General features: G+C 55.7%; 1 protein-coding gene across 3 annotated transcripts; it reads right to left on the minus strand.

Annotated features, from left to right (window-relative positions):
- Positions 1 to 1,320: 1,320 nt before the first annotated feature.
- Positions 1,321 to 8,730, minus strand: HMGB3 (high mobility group box 3). Of its 3 annotated transcripts, none has more exons than XM_081794270.1 (5): positions 8,630 to 8,730; positions 3,736 to 3,890; positions 3,469 to 3,608; positions 2,812 to 2,986; positions 1,321 to 2,343 (listed from the first exon to the last, which is right to left on the minus strand). In XM_081794270.1, exons 1-5 carry the CDS (start codon positions 8,673 to 8,675, stop codon positions 2,203 to 2,205), a joined length of 657 nt encoding a protein of 218 aa, XP_081650396.1. In that variant the 5' UTR covers positions 8,676 to 8,730; the 3' UTR covers positions 1,321 to 2,202. The 3 variants fall into 3 exon arrangements, with proteins under 3 accessions (XP_081650396.1, XP_081650397.1, XP_081650398.1); XM_081794271.1 differs by lacking the exon at positions 8,630 to 8,730 and adding an exon at positions 6,136 to 6,231; XM_081794272.1 differs by lacking the exon at positions 8,630 to 8,730 and adding an exon at positions 5,925 to 6,039.
- Between the last annotated feature and the right edge of the window lie 5,270 nt (positions 8,731 to 14,000).

Consider the following 14,000-nt stretch of genomic DNA (forward strand, 5'->3'; position numbering starts at 1 on the left):
GGGTTAATCCTGGAATAAGTGCCTCTGGGCAAACCTCAGGACCAAGGGTTTTTCAATTAGTGGTCGTTTTCTAGAGGAGCTAGAAAAACACATTTAGGACAAATGGTTCTGATGTGAAAAGCAATGGCTATGAATACAGATTACAGTTTGGGCCAGTGACCATGACCATGACATACCCATCCGGGACCGGACAGGGTGGGGAAGACACAGCCTGCAGAGGCATGCAAGTTTCCAAACAGTGAATTTTAAGAAAAAAGCTGCTTTCTCCTGAGTCATGTCACGAAAATACTCCCGAGTGCTTCACAGCCTCAAACATAACAGTATTCATGCCAGGTGATACTAATGCTCACCCACAATATAGTTTCCTCTATTGCCAATGGTGAAGATGAGTCAGCCCTCAAAAGGGTTTTCCACACCACCACTAGCCACCGTAGCCATCGCATCACCCCCTGCCCCAACTTGGACAGAATGTTCCACCAGCCACCAACATGAAATAACCACTGAAACACAAGCCGAGCTTCTCCCAGGTTAACAACATGTAACAACCACCTATGTTTGCAATCAATGAATGCCAGTTGTGGGCAGGCCATCCAACCTCACATATGACGCGTGTGATGCTTAGAAACAACTGATCCTGGCAGCCTACCTGCAGCTCAGGTGCCCTGAGATGGAGCCTGCAACGCCACCTGTAGCCAGCTTCCTTGGGCTGTTTCATTCCTTGAAGAGGTAGGAAAACAAATGGATACCACTCCCTACCCCACCACCCTTCCCCCCTCACTGGGGTCCGGTAGACAGAAGCAATAGCTGTGCAGAATGGTGTTGTGGTTGTTGAGCAGAATGGTATTCTGCTACATGTACTGGGGGCAGGGGCGATGAAAGAAGAAAAAGAAAACCTGAACGAGATACACCATACCCTTAGGAGATTGTTTTTCGCTGTTTAGCAATGAATTTGGCCCCACAGCATGGGGGGCAGGGAGGGCGGTGGCAGGAGGCAAAAAAAAAAAAAAAAAGCCCTGCATAGTAGTCAGCCTCAATCCTAACCACCCACCTTCCTGCACCTCTGAAGGCTGCTGCTAAAACTTGCCTGGGTCAAGTTATCTTGGCTTCTACATTCAGCAGTTCAGACTTCATCTTACACCACTCAGACACAAACAAAATCATGCAATACCTTCAAGTAGCCTCTTCATCTCCATTCTAAGTAAGCTGGCCACATTCAGAGAAGATACCAGATGTGCAGGGAGGCTAGTCCCCAAATACAATGGAGGGGGTTGTTAGCTAAGACTGCTGGGAGTCAGAAATTTAGACTGTTATAGTAGAGAACAGTTTTAAAAATGTAATACTGTTTATTTAACTTCAAAAACATTTCAGCATTCTAAACATACAAAAAAATAACAGAACGTTGCAAATTGTGTTTAGTACAGAAGGTTCTTGAACTCTCATTGATGCAGTGGCTCTTCGCTTTGCTGACAATGAAGGGTTCTACGGTTTGTTTCAAAACAGTTTAAAACTACCGCACTTAACTAAAAAAGATCCAAACACTTCTCATGCCAGCTGACCCCCCCTTTTCCACAGCTAAGAATGCCAGCAGAATGCTAGGTCACTATATACAGAAACAAGACAACCTGAAGCTAAACAGATGCCCACTGCAGTGTCCACAGGCCCAGCCTCACAGTGCACGCCCTGAGCTACAGCCCCTCCAAAAGGCATCTTCCCCACAGCCTCAAGCCACGCAAGGAGCATCAATCAAGATTTTGTCTCGGTTGTTCTGTCCTTTTTTTTTTTTTTTTTTTTTTACAAACTATAGATATGTACAGTTGAGAACTCAGGATTTCTAGCCAATAACCATAGAGTTAACACCACCTTACAAATTCAAAAAAGAAAATGCCAGAAACATCTTTAAATGCCTTGTCACACCAACAGCAAAGTGCACAGAGTGAGGAGAACACGAGAGCCTTTTCATTTTAAAAATGTTTGGAAATATGTACAACTTTGATACAGTTTCAGGGTGCTCCAGACCCCCATGGCCGCTTCATGTAAACCACTGACAATTTCTAGAGCACTTTGAAGAGACTACAATATGACCATGACCCAATTGTGTAATTAAACCTAACGAGGGCAACAGACACGCCTCAAATAAGAGAGGTGTCAATGACGGCGCTCCCTACTCTAAGGTATTCACAAGGAGACAGATAAACAGTTTTTTTATTCATCCTCCTCCTCCTCCTCCTCCTCCTCTTCTTCCTCCTCCTCTTCTTCATCTTCCTCTTCCACCTTTTTCCGGGCAACTTTTGCAGGACCCTTTGCGCCATCAAACTTTCCTTTAGACTTATAGTCAGCGACATCCTGGAAGGAACAGGGACACATTCCAAGTGAACAGACAAGCTCTCCCGCAGCCGTTTTAGGCAATGATGGCAACATGCCATCCCACCTCAGAGTAAGAAAGCAGGAATGGACAACACGTACGACAGGGCAGCTATCTGAAGTAGGTTTTCAGATACATACAAATTTGGTTCTAAGGCGCTCAGATTTAAAAGTTAAGGGGTGTTCAACAGCACTACCAAGTCCTCCGCCCACGGCGGCCCATGTCATCAAAATTTTTAAGACTGCCTGCAGTTGTCCCAAAGACCAGATTCTGTCAGAAGCATGAATGCCAGCACTCGCGGCCGATCTTGCAGGGAGATGGTCCCTCACGAGCTATGCTAACTACTCAGCCCACCGAAGCAACCTCACACCCCCCACCCACCCACACCCAGGGCGGCAGACTGCCCACCCGTCCAGCTTGGTAGCCTGGGGACAGCTGGTCCGCCTCACCTTCTCATACTTCTCCTTCAGCTTCGCTGCCTTGTTGTTGTAAGGCTGCTTTTCACTGTCACTTAAGTTATTCCACATCTCGCCCAGCTTCTTTGCCACGTCTCCAATGGAGATACCAGGGTTTGTAGATTTGATCTTGGGGCGGAATTCTGAACAGAACAGGAAGAATCCAGACCTTGGGGGGAGAAAATTGTATATGTTAGATGAGAACCCACAAAAACGTGAGCTTAAGCCAAAAATCCCATTCCTGAGCTTACATACTTCCTACCGCTTGGACACCCCCCTAAAGTAATGTGTGATACCATATTGACAACGTGACCAAGTGGTAGCTTCCAGAAGGTTTAAGATGCTTCAAAAATACCTGGTGCTTTCTCAGTCTCTCAGTTACTGGGAAAAGGGGAGAAAACGTGCCTAAGGACCCTGATGCCCAGACCAGGCTGCCTCCTTCCCAACAGAAAGGCCAACAGGCAGCCAGAAGCACACAGCTCACAAATACTCAGCCTTAACAGCGGACTTCCCTGGCCCAGCCTTGTTAAAGCCCCAAGTATGGAACACTTTGCAGTGTATCTCAACGTTTTTTAGGTAACGTGTCTTCTTAAAATCTTTCAGGTAGAAGGAAAGCTCTTAACTGTTATCCTGAATCCTACAGTCACTTACGGTGGCCTTTTGGGGGCATTAGGGTCCTTCTTCTTCTTGCCTCCCTTAGCTGGTCCATAATCCTTCATTTCCCGATCATAGCGCACTTTGTCTGCCTTTGCCATTTCATCAAATTTAGACTTCTCTTTCCCAGACATTGTCTGCAAAGAACAGGCAAGATGAGTCCAAGAGGAAGAAAACAGCCCCATGGGGCTACTCTGGAAGTGAGTAACCCCCTGCATATGAAATCCAACTAAGACTACCTTGAAGGACACAAAAGAAAAGTACCTTCCACCTCTCAGAGCACTTCTTGGAAAATTCTGCAAAATTGACAGGGACCTCTGGGTTTTTCTTCTTATGTTCTTCTCTGCACGTCTGCACAAAGAAGGCATAAGCAGACATCTTGCCCTTTGGTTTCTTGGGATCACCTTTAGCCATCCTGACTGTGATGGATGAAGGCAGAGAGACAAAGAAAAACAAATACAATGACTAAAACAGACCTAGGAGACATACCAAAGGCAGAGCAAAATTAAAATTAACGTTGCCATGAGGAAGCAGCCCCCCACCCAATGCCTGATGCCACTGGCAGCTGAAGGCAGAGTGGGGAGGAAATCAGCTTCACTGTCGCTTGTCATTTAACTTTTGACCAGCATGAAGCGCGCTGGTTTGCGAGTTACTTCTCCGAGAGCGATCAAGTTCTCCAAATGGAACCGACCCAAGTGGGGTGGCTGAGCGCTACATTCCGATTCAGAGCGACTGCTACGCTTTGAAAACTACAACCACAAACTGGGAAGGGCACGGGGAGGACACCTTTGTAGGGGTGCGGGCGGATGCCAGAAGCTTGAGACCAATGACTTAAGGCTAGCTGTCAGCTGTTTAACTCCTGTGTTACAGACAAAAATATGGTCACCGCTGCTACACGCGAGATCAAAGCAGAACTGTAAATAGGGAACATTTGAAATTTCACTATTGTTGACACGTTTTTGGCTTATAAAAATGGCTTTTGCAAGAAAGGTGATCTGGCAAGTGAGCAGCTATCCCTGTACTAGTAGTTCAAATCCGTCACTTTGTCATTATCTAAAGGGGGAGGGGATGCCAAAAGGGCTAGTCTTGCTCATCTGTAAAGCGGAACGCATGTCCAGCCAGGAATACTTTCTCCAAAGTTTCCAAATAAAAATGCAGCTGTGGCGTGTCATCGTCCCTGTCCCACCCCCCCAGCTTCCCGCCATCTTTTCCTTTTCCCACACCCAAGGTCATCATGTAAAACTAAAGCGCTCCCCTTTGCAGGGACCGACCGAGGGGCTGCGTTAGGGCCCCGCAGTGGCTGTGCGGGTGGGGCGGGACGGGGCGCAGGGGAGCCCGGGGCTGGCAGCGGGCAGCCGGGCTCGGCCCCGTGCTGGGTCACCCGGACACCCATAATTCACCTTCCATTTTGTCAAAAGCTTCCTGATGAAAGAAACTGCCCCTGAAATCCCCCGCTGCCACCCCCGGGGGGCGCGCGGGGCCGGGGGCGGCGGTGGCAGCAGCGCGCCGAGGGCGCGGAGCCGGGCCGGCAGCGACGGCTGCGGCTGCGCCCGCCGTGCCTCCGAGCCCCGCTCGCTAAAATGGCTGAACCGCGCGCGGCCGGCGCAGGCGGCGGCGGCAGCGAACAAAGCGGTCCCGGCCCCGCCACCGCCGCCGCCGCCGCCGCCGCCCGCTCGCCGGCCCCCACCCCGCCCCGCCCCGCCCGGGCCGCCCGGGGGCGCGGGGCGGCGGGGGCCGCGGGCCGGACCCCCCACCCCCCCGCCGGCGCGGGGCGCACTCCTCGGGATAACAAAGGCGCCCGTGCAGCCATGACGCTCGGCCGCGCCGGGGCCCGCGGCGGCGCCCCCGGCCCTCCACGCCGCCAGCCCCGGGCCGCGGGCACCGGGGCCGAGGCCAGAGCCCGCTCTGGAGCCCCGCCCGCCCGTTCTCCCCACGCCGGAGCCCAGCATCGCGCCAGCCATGTTAGCGGCGGCGGCGGCGGTGGCGGTGGCCGCCAGCGGGCAGGCGACGAGCGGGGGGCGGCCGGCCCGCGCACCCCCGGGCCGCCGGGCGCTCCCGCGACGGCCATGTTAATGCAGAAACAGCAGTGCAGCCCGCGGGCCCGCGCGGCGCCCGGCCGAGCCCGGGAGCGAAGTTTGCCCGCGCCGCAGCCCCCGGCGGGCACCGGCCGCCCGTCCCCCGCCGAGTCCGTCCCGGGCCGGGGAGCACCCGGCCCCCTTCCCAGTGCCGCCGCCCCGCGCCGGGACGCGCGCCGCCCCAGCCCGCAGCCCGCAGCCGCCCCTGGGCTCGCGCCGCCGCCGCAGCTGCCCCAACATCTGGCCTCTGGGGTCCGCGGTCCCTCGGCCGCTGCCCTGGGGGGCGGGGGCAGGGCGGCGGTCGAGGGCGGCTCCCCGAAGGGGGGCTCAGCCCCGACTGCGGGGAGCTGAGGATGAAGCATTGAAAAGTTGAAACACCTGAATTGCTTCTTCCTTCCCCGCCACCTACCAAGAAGGAAGGAGAAGGGGCGGGAAGGGCGCGGGGACGACAGGCAGGGGAAGGCGGCGGCGGGGCGCGCTCGCGGCGGCGCGGGCCGGAAAGTTGTGCGGGCTCTGCGGCGGCGACGGCGGCAGCGGCGGCGGCGGCGGCGGCGGCGGCGGCGGCGGGCGCGGGCGGTGCGAAACGTACCTGTATTGTTCGCTAGTCTGGGCAGCGCAGGGCACGACGCGCGGCTCAGCGCTCCCCAGCCTCGCGCTAGCTGCCTCCACGAGAGCCGCCTGATTGGCCAGCGGGCTCCGCCGTTTAAAACAGCCTCCTCGCCCGGCCATTGGCCGCGGGCCTCATGCATATTAAACAGGCGCGGGCGCCCATTGGGCGCGGCCGCTGGGATCATTCATTCAAACAGAACAACCCGCCGGCGCTGGCTGCTGAGGCAAAACAGAGGAATAATAATATTCTCGCTTTTCCACACCGCCCCCCGCCACCCCTTTGAACCGAGCTGGGATCTCAAAGGACTTTGGAGGGGTGGCCACGCCATTCCCGGAGGCCTCGGCCTCTGGCGTGGGAAGACGAGGTCGAGCCCGGCTGCTCCAGCCTCTGCTCCCGCCCCGCTGCGGCCTGGGCGCCTCTGGCCCGGTCCCCTGGCCCCCAGGCAGCCCCTCAGCCCCAGAAAACCTCCAGGGACCGAGCGGCAAGGGTCAACGGTCCTCCACCTGTACCCAGTTTTCGACACAGCTCCGCGGCGGGGACCCTGCCTCAGTTCGCTGGCTCCTCATTGCAGGTGGAAGACAGCAGCTCGCTCGCCAACACCTCGAGATATAGGCGCTAGGGCCATGCTACCCCTCCCGAAGGGGACCGGACTGCGCTCCTGCGGATCGCGCTCGGCTAGGCTCTCTGCACTAACTGCCAGAAAGTCGATTTGTGCCTGCATTCGCGGAAAGGACAAGCTAGGTGGGCTGGAGGAGGAAAACGGAGTTTGGCAAAAGCAGAAAAATTGTGAGACATTGTAGTTTTGTGGGCAGGGACCCCCTCTCAGCTGCCTCAGTTCAGACCCACATTCCCTCTGCTCTTCTGATAACACACCTTGGTGAAGAATAAAAGTTGTTGGAATAAATGAATGGGCTTTTACTTGGCCTTGGCTTTGCCACTAGCTGGTGATATGGCCTCCAGCAAGTCACTTCTTTTCGGGGGGAGGGGTCAGGCAATGGTTTTCAAAATGCAAGGGGTGTTTGGAAGTGCCCCATGACTGGGAGTCCTTGCTGGAATTTTATAAGAGAAGGGGATGGCCAGTGATGCTAAATGTTCTGCACTGCACATGACAATCACACACAAGGAAGTCATTTCCCACTCCAAAAGCTAGTATCAGCCTTGTTGAGAAATATGAGGGCCCTTCCCTCTTTGAGGTACCACAAGCTTCCTGGAAAGAATGGAAGAAAAACGAAGGATGAGGAAAAAGAGCACATTTTAAGGGTTGAAATTTGGAGAAAACAATGTAAGAGGAATCATGAGCTTTTCTATAGGAATTTCCCTTTCTAAAGCACTTGAGCCAAGATATCCAGCTATTTATAATTCACATATTTAGAAATGAGACCCACCAGAAGATGAGTGTTCTAAATGCCGTTTCCAGAAACTGTGTCTGAGTTTGAGGCGGGCAAGGGAGCTGACTTCGCAAGTCATGTTCCTTGCTACCCCCACCCAGCTCTTGCCAGCTTCTCTGAGCCCCCTGGGAAGGCCTGAGCCCTTGCATCTGGCACTGCTAGGCTTCCATCATTAGGGATCCAACTGAGACCAAAACACAAGGTAGTGCCACTTTTGACAAGAGCTGACAAGCAACAAGTCATTTCCCCAGGTCCCCAATTTAAAGACTCTCAGGAATGCAAACATCTTAAGGCCACCTGGTCCAATCCTTTGCCTTGTCTTGTGAGAGCTAGCTGAGTGGTTGCCTACCTTCTGCTTGCATATCTCCACTCCTGGGGAGCTTACCACCTCACTTTGGGGCTGTCTCTTCCATCTCAGGCAATCTCTGAGCCTTGGGGTCACCATCCTGCACATAGCACAATCTCTTACCCTTCTGGGATTTCATGGCAGGCCAGGTGTCTTCTCCAGGCAAACGGCTCCAGGCTCTACCACGATGGGGCTCTCAGGGTCCAACCTGCCCAGACCACTCCCTCCTGCCCTGTCTCTGCCCTTCCCAGAGGGGAGCAGGGTCTCCACATGTGATCTGACCACTGTCTCCCCTCCTCCAGAGTGCCCTAGCCTCTCAATGTCGTTAGGCCTTTCTAGGCCCGAGATGTGACTTGGGGTCTCAGGTAGGACAGGAGTCTCCTTCTGATCCAGCCACTGCCTGGTGTACTGGCCACATCGGGAAGCTGCACTTAGCAGCTGGCAGGTACCAAGGTGGGGGAACCAGAGTGGTCAACCTTCAGAGCCCACAAGGCACTACTTGGGGGGACCCTGGGTGGATAGTGAGGTTCACACTTATAAGCAGAGGCAACTCACAGACAGCACATGTATACACACTCCCACCAGGGCACACTGAGGGCATTCCCAGAGACAGCAGCCTGAAGGCCCCGTCTAAAAGAGACTGTACAGTAAGTGGTGCCCAGACACCACCCTCAAGACCCATTCTTCCCCACCCCCTGCCACAGCCCTGCCCATTGGTCTCCTATTTCTGTGGTCATACTTCGAATGATTAAGGGGTTCGTATTCTTCAAAGGAATGATTTCCATCTCTGCTCCTGAGAAAGTTCCTCCTTCTGTCAAGCCGAAGCGCTTGTCCAGAAGCTAACGCCTATGGACACTGTCGTTAGAACTTCACAGAACATGATTATGACATGGCTGAGTGAGTCAGAGATCTGAAGATGGTTGCCATGGTTCCTTGCTCCTGCTGCCCCCCCCAAAATGCACATATCACCCCAAGTCTCTATGTCCTACCTCAGCAGAAACTCATAATTCAGTTCCATGTTCAGAAGGGGGGTGAGGGGATGTGGGGGTGGGGCAGAGGCAAGGTCCTGGGTTTGGGGTCTGTCAGTGACTTTGGGTTTGCCTTTAGCTATATCACCTCACCTCTCTCAGCCTCAGTGTCATCTCTCAAAGGTGATCTGGCCCACCTATCCACCCTAGCCACTGTGCAGTCTGCTTGTGAGCGAGGTGCCTGAAGGTGGTCTGCTTGTCATCACCACCTGGGAAGGGCTAAAGACCAGTCTGGAAGTTGAAAAAAGTGACTAAAAGTCAGGGGTGCCCAGGCATGGCCTGGACTCAGGGGGCCGGAGGCAGCCTGCCTCCTCTGTCTGCAGCAAAGCCCAGGGCCACGTGACTTGTAGCTCCAACTGGTCAAGGTGATGGAGGGCATTCTGGGCCTCTTTCTGCCCTGGCCGGCACTGGAAAGCACTTTAACCACATTAATCACCTCTGAGGCCCAGCACCAGGCCAACCCCATCCACAGAAGGGGAACCTCAAACCAGAATCCCCTAAGCTGCTTGGCTGCCTGGGGAAACCTTGAAAGTAAATAGGAAATAGGGAAAAGTGTGGCAAATGCTGTTTAACGGGGTTTTCAGTTCCTACCAACTCAAGGCCCCCAAAAGATTAAAGACAGTCCTCATCATTCAACAACAAAAACGAAAGCCTAGTCCCCTACCTTCTTCTCCACTCCTCCCCTACTGCACCACCCTACCCCCAGGTCTTCCTGGGGTTGCCCAAGGCTTAAACGCGGCCTCAGCGAGGCTCAACCTGGGCAGCCTCCTTTCCAGATTTCATTCAAGTGCAGCCAGAGTGGATACGGGGTGGGGCCAAGTTTTAGAATCTTTTAAAATATGTTAAGGGTACTGCTGTGAAGATCCTACTGGAGGCCGACCCTTTCAGGAGGGGTCTAAGAGCCTTTGTAATCCAGATCTTCACAGGTAGGGAGTCTTTAACGGCAGGCTCCCAGGCCCTCCCTGGGGTCCTGCCCTACCCTGCTCACCGCCCCCCCCCACCTGGTTCCGGGCCTGGAAACTCCCGTCTCCCCCCCCCCCCCCCCCCCCGCTCTGCTCTTCGGTGGGAACTGCATTCCAGCTGGACTTTTTTTTCCCTAGGGAGGAAGATAGGTGGTCAGGGTCTCTGGCTATTATAAGTTATTGTAAGTACACAGCTGGGCAGAACCTTCGGGGACCGCTAACCCAGCCTCCTCCTGACGCAGGGGACTGCACGGGAGTCCACAGGAGTCACGCCCGGCGTACCCTTAATAGCTCAGCCCCACCGTGGGCGCGCCGGCCACTGGCGAGCTGGCGGGGGGACGAGAGGGTACGGGAAGGGCAGCCGGCGGCCCCGGGAAGCAGGGGCTCCTGGCTCGGGAGGCCCGCCCTCGCTCTCCCGCCGCGACGCCACGCGCAGGTCTGGCCGCTGGGGCCTCCCGGGCCGCGGCGTGCGCGTCCCCGACCGGCGCGGCCGGGGTCTCGCCTTCCCCGAGCGGCTCCGGCCCCTGCGGCGGGAGCGCGCGCCTGGGCCACGACACCGGAGGCGGCAAGTGGGGCAGCAGCGGGAGGGTGGCTGGCCGCCGCCTCCCCGCCCGCCGCCTCGTGGGGACGCGGCCCTGGCCACCACGAGCCAGCGGCCCGGGCCTGCGGGCGAGACGGGCCTGGCACGCAGGGCCCCTGTGCCCTCCAGGCCCGTTCCCGCGAGCGCGCTCGGGGCCGGGGCCGGGGCGGGGGCGGGCCGCGGCGCCCCGGCAGCCACGGGCCGGGCCGGCCCCGCGAGGTGGCCGCGCCGCGGGGTAGCGGTCAGCACGGCGCCCGCGGCTGCTCCCGCCTCCCCGCCCCCACCGACGTCGCGAGGCCCGGGAGACCGGCCCTTCGGTGCCTGGCCCGAGAGCTGCCGGGCCGACTCTGACTCACTGAGCAGCTAATGGGCCGGGACCCCCTGTTCGGGGGGAAAGGTACGAGCTGTTTCTCTCCAGCCCGGCGGAAGGGATTCCTGCGGGGGGGGGGCGGGGGGCGGGGAGCTGAAGACTGCCGCTCTGAAAAAATGCCACTGGAGTTGCTAGTTTCTGAAATGCACCCCGTTTCCTCTTTCCGGGCCTCAGTTTCCCATCACGAAAACGGGGGGCAAGGGCTGGTCCCTGGGGTCCCTTAGAGCATCAACGTGCTTAGGATTGCCGGTGAGGCCTCACAAAGGGAATGGTTTTCCTATCTTCACTCGCTCCCTGGTTCCCCCCCCACCACCTACCCGCTCCAAACTCAAACCCGAAAGGTGGTCCTCTGCATGCACCAGCCCCAAGTTAGGACGACTTTACAAACAGGCCCCATGGATGATGAAAGTAGCTGACTCTGAGGTGCATGGCCCTTGTACTGACCACACTTGTCCCCACCCCCTCAACTTCAGTCTGTAGTCAGAACAGCAGCTGGAGGGCTCTTGTTAAGTCAGACCCTGCTCCTCCTCTTCTCAGGACCTTCCGACCATTACCTTGTCGCCTCAGTCTTCCCAGTGTCCTTCAGGGGCTTACACAAGCCACTTCCCAACACACACACCTCTGATTCTATGTCTCAGTTCTCTCCTCACCCTGCCCCCACCTGATTCATGAATAGCCTTCCCAGGACCTTGGCACTCGCTCTTTCTTCTGCCTGGGACGCTCTTCCCCCATAAAGATGTACAACTCTCGCCCTCACTTTTTAGGTCTCTGCTCTAATGCCACCTTGCTGATTGATGGGCTCCCCACCTGACAAGTGGCCACAAGAGGACAGAGACCTCTGTTCTCTTTGCAGTTTCCCCAGTATGTGTCTCAGAGCAGCCACTCCATTCAAATTTGTTAACCTACAAATGCATTTTCAATTGACCTTGATGCTCTAGGTAAGCCCCAGGGCAAAAGGACTTCCTTACATTCTTAAGACAAAGTCTCTGTCCTCAAGCAATGCGCCATCTAGACAGTAGACACACCAAAAGCTATCAACAGTCCAGGATGAAATAAATGCCAAGACAGAGGGGCCAGCAAAGTAGAGCAAGTAAAGGCCAAGAAGCAGCCTTTATTCTGATTGTGAGTGCAGCCAAGTCTGGCAAGGCTTTCTGGCTAAGGGGGTCACTTTGAGCTGGGCACCGAGGGTTAGCGAGGTTTCCATGGGCAGAGAAGAAGCAGATTACCCCGGGCTGTGGGGAAAGGAGAACACGTTAACCGAGGTGTGGATGTGTGTGATCTGGTGGGAGGACCCAAAAGCTAGAGTGGTCAGGGAGGGCCTCAGTGAAAGGGTGTCCCCGCAGATGTTCTCACCTGCAGGTTCCGAAAGGCCCAAGGCAATAGGGAGCCGCTGCAGGATTGGGGGCACATAGTGACCCAAACTTCTGAGAAAGCTCTCCCTGTTGCTGAGGAGGGGTGGGCCGGAGGCGGCAGAGGCAGAGGGCTGGGGACTTGGGTTTGGGATCCAGGCAGTGAAGGTGGGGAAAAGTACGTGGATTTGTGCCCCACCCACCTCCCATCCAACCTCCAGCCAACAGCAAGTGTGATCTTTTTTCAAAGTGTAAATCTGACCTTCTTGTCAGCCCACCAGTGCCCTCTCCTCCCATTGCAGTGAGGACAACATCCCCGCCAACACACACACGTTTCTGTAGCCTCTTGTAACTTGCCCTCCCCTTAACCGTTAATGCCAGTTCCCTCAGGGGGCCATCCCCACCTCGCTACCAGAAGTGCAAACGTGTACCTGCTGTTCGGCTGCCTGGACCCAGTCCCCTTCTGGGGCCTGGGCAAGGCCTACCCACCCTGGAGACCTCAGCCCAGTTACTCCCCAGGGAGGCTCCTGAGGTCCCCCAGACCACACTTTCCTTTCTCCCTCTGGCACTTCTCCCAGCGCTCACTTGGCCAGTGTTTGGGTGATTGCTGTCTCTGCTGGGCTTCTGCCCAGCTAACGCAGGGCTTGGGACCCAGGAAACGCTCGGAAATGCTAGATGGAGGAATGAACTCCTGGGGAAGTGAAGGCCTGCCTGTTACTGGATGCTCAGTGCAGGGAGCACACCCTCTGTCTGGTTGGGGAAGAGGCCGATGAGAAAACTCAAGGACAAATGCCAACTCCAGAGAGGACTTAATTCAGCCAAGCAGGGGATCCCCTCTGTGTGTACATCTGAGGGCAGTCCCCTCTGGGTGCCTGGTGCCACGGGGCAGCACTGGGGAACTGGAGCGGGCTGGGTTGATTTTCAGCACTAATCAGGACTTGCTTGCAAAGGGAGCCCCATGGTCCAGTTAGCACCACATAACTGTGTGACTCGGGCAGACAACCTCAGCTCTCTGTACCTTCGTTTTGCCATTTGCAAAACGAGACCAGCAACAGGACCCACATCATAAGTTGCTGTGCAGATGCTATGAAGCACTTGGCGCAGTGCCCGACACGAAATGAGCGCTTGAGAAAGGTTCACTGTTGGAATGGTTCCCTTGGACTTCACTCTTAATTCTTCAGACAGTGCAGAAGAGCAGTAGTTGGAGAACAATCCCAACATCTTCCCTAGCAAATCGCCTCTTTCTGGGCTGTGACCTGAGCCGTAGGATCAAGGCAGGCTGGACCCATGTATCTGAATGCACGCACCTACACCCACACTAGCACTACCTTAATAAGCCTTCGTTACGGAAATCCATGGTGGGGTCCCAGTCTTGTGTACCTGATCCTGAACTAGCAGCCTAGGAGTGCGGGACGAGGCTGTGCTCTCTGCTGTCACAACTTCAGGGCACCTTGGAAAACCCCTGGACAAATCCCAGAGCCTCACTTGTCCTCAGTTTCCCCTTCTGTATACTCAGAGAGTAGCAGTAGTATCTAGATCTAGTAGTATCTAGTATCTTACGCTCAGGCCGCTGGAGTGTAAGCTCCCCAGGGCGTCGATTCCCCTTTCCGTGGTCCCCACGTGCCTGGACAAGCACGAACACTGGCTGAGTGAATGGATGACGGTGCACCGTTTCTAAATGTCGCAGTGAAGTGGAAAAGGTATCTTTGTCTTCGTAAACAAGTGTCCTTTGCTAATCTTTTCAGATTTTTCTGGACAGCTTTTTAGATATGATGTGACTCTCAGATCAGCCAGATCAGCCTGACTTGAGATAGTTCAAGT

This window comes from Panthera onca, chromosome X, assembly GCF_046562875.1.
Source record: "Panthera onca isolate mPanOnc1 chromosome X, mPanOnc1 haplotype 2, whole genome shotgun sequence".
NCBI lineage: Eukaryota > Metazoa > Chordata > Mammalia > Carnivora > Felidae > Panthera > Panthera onca.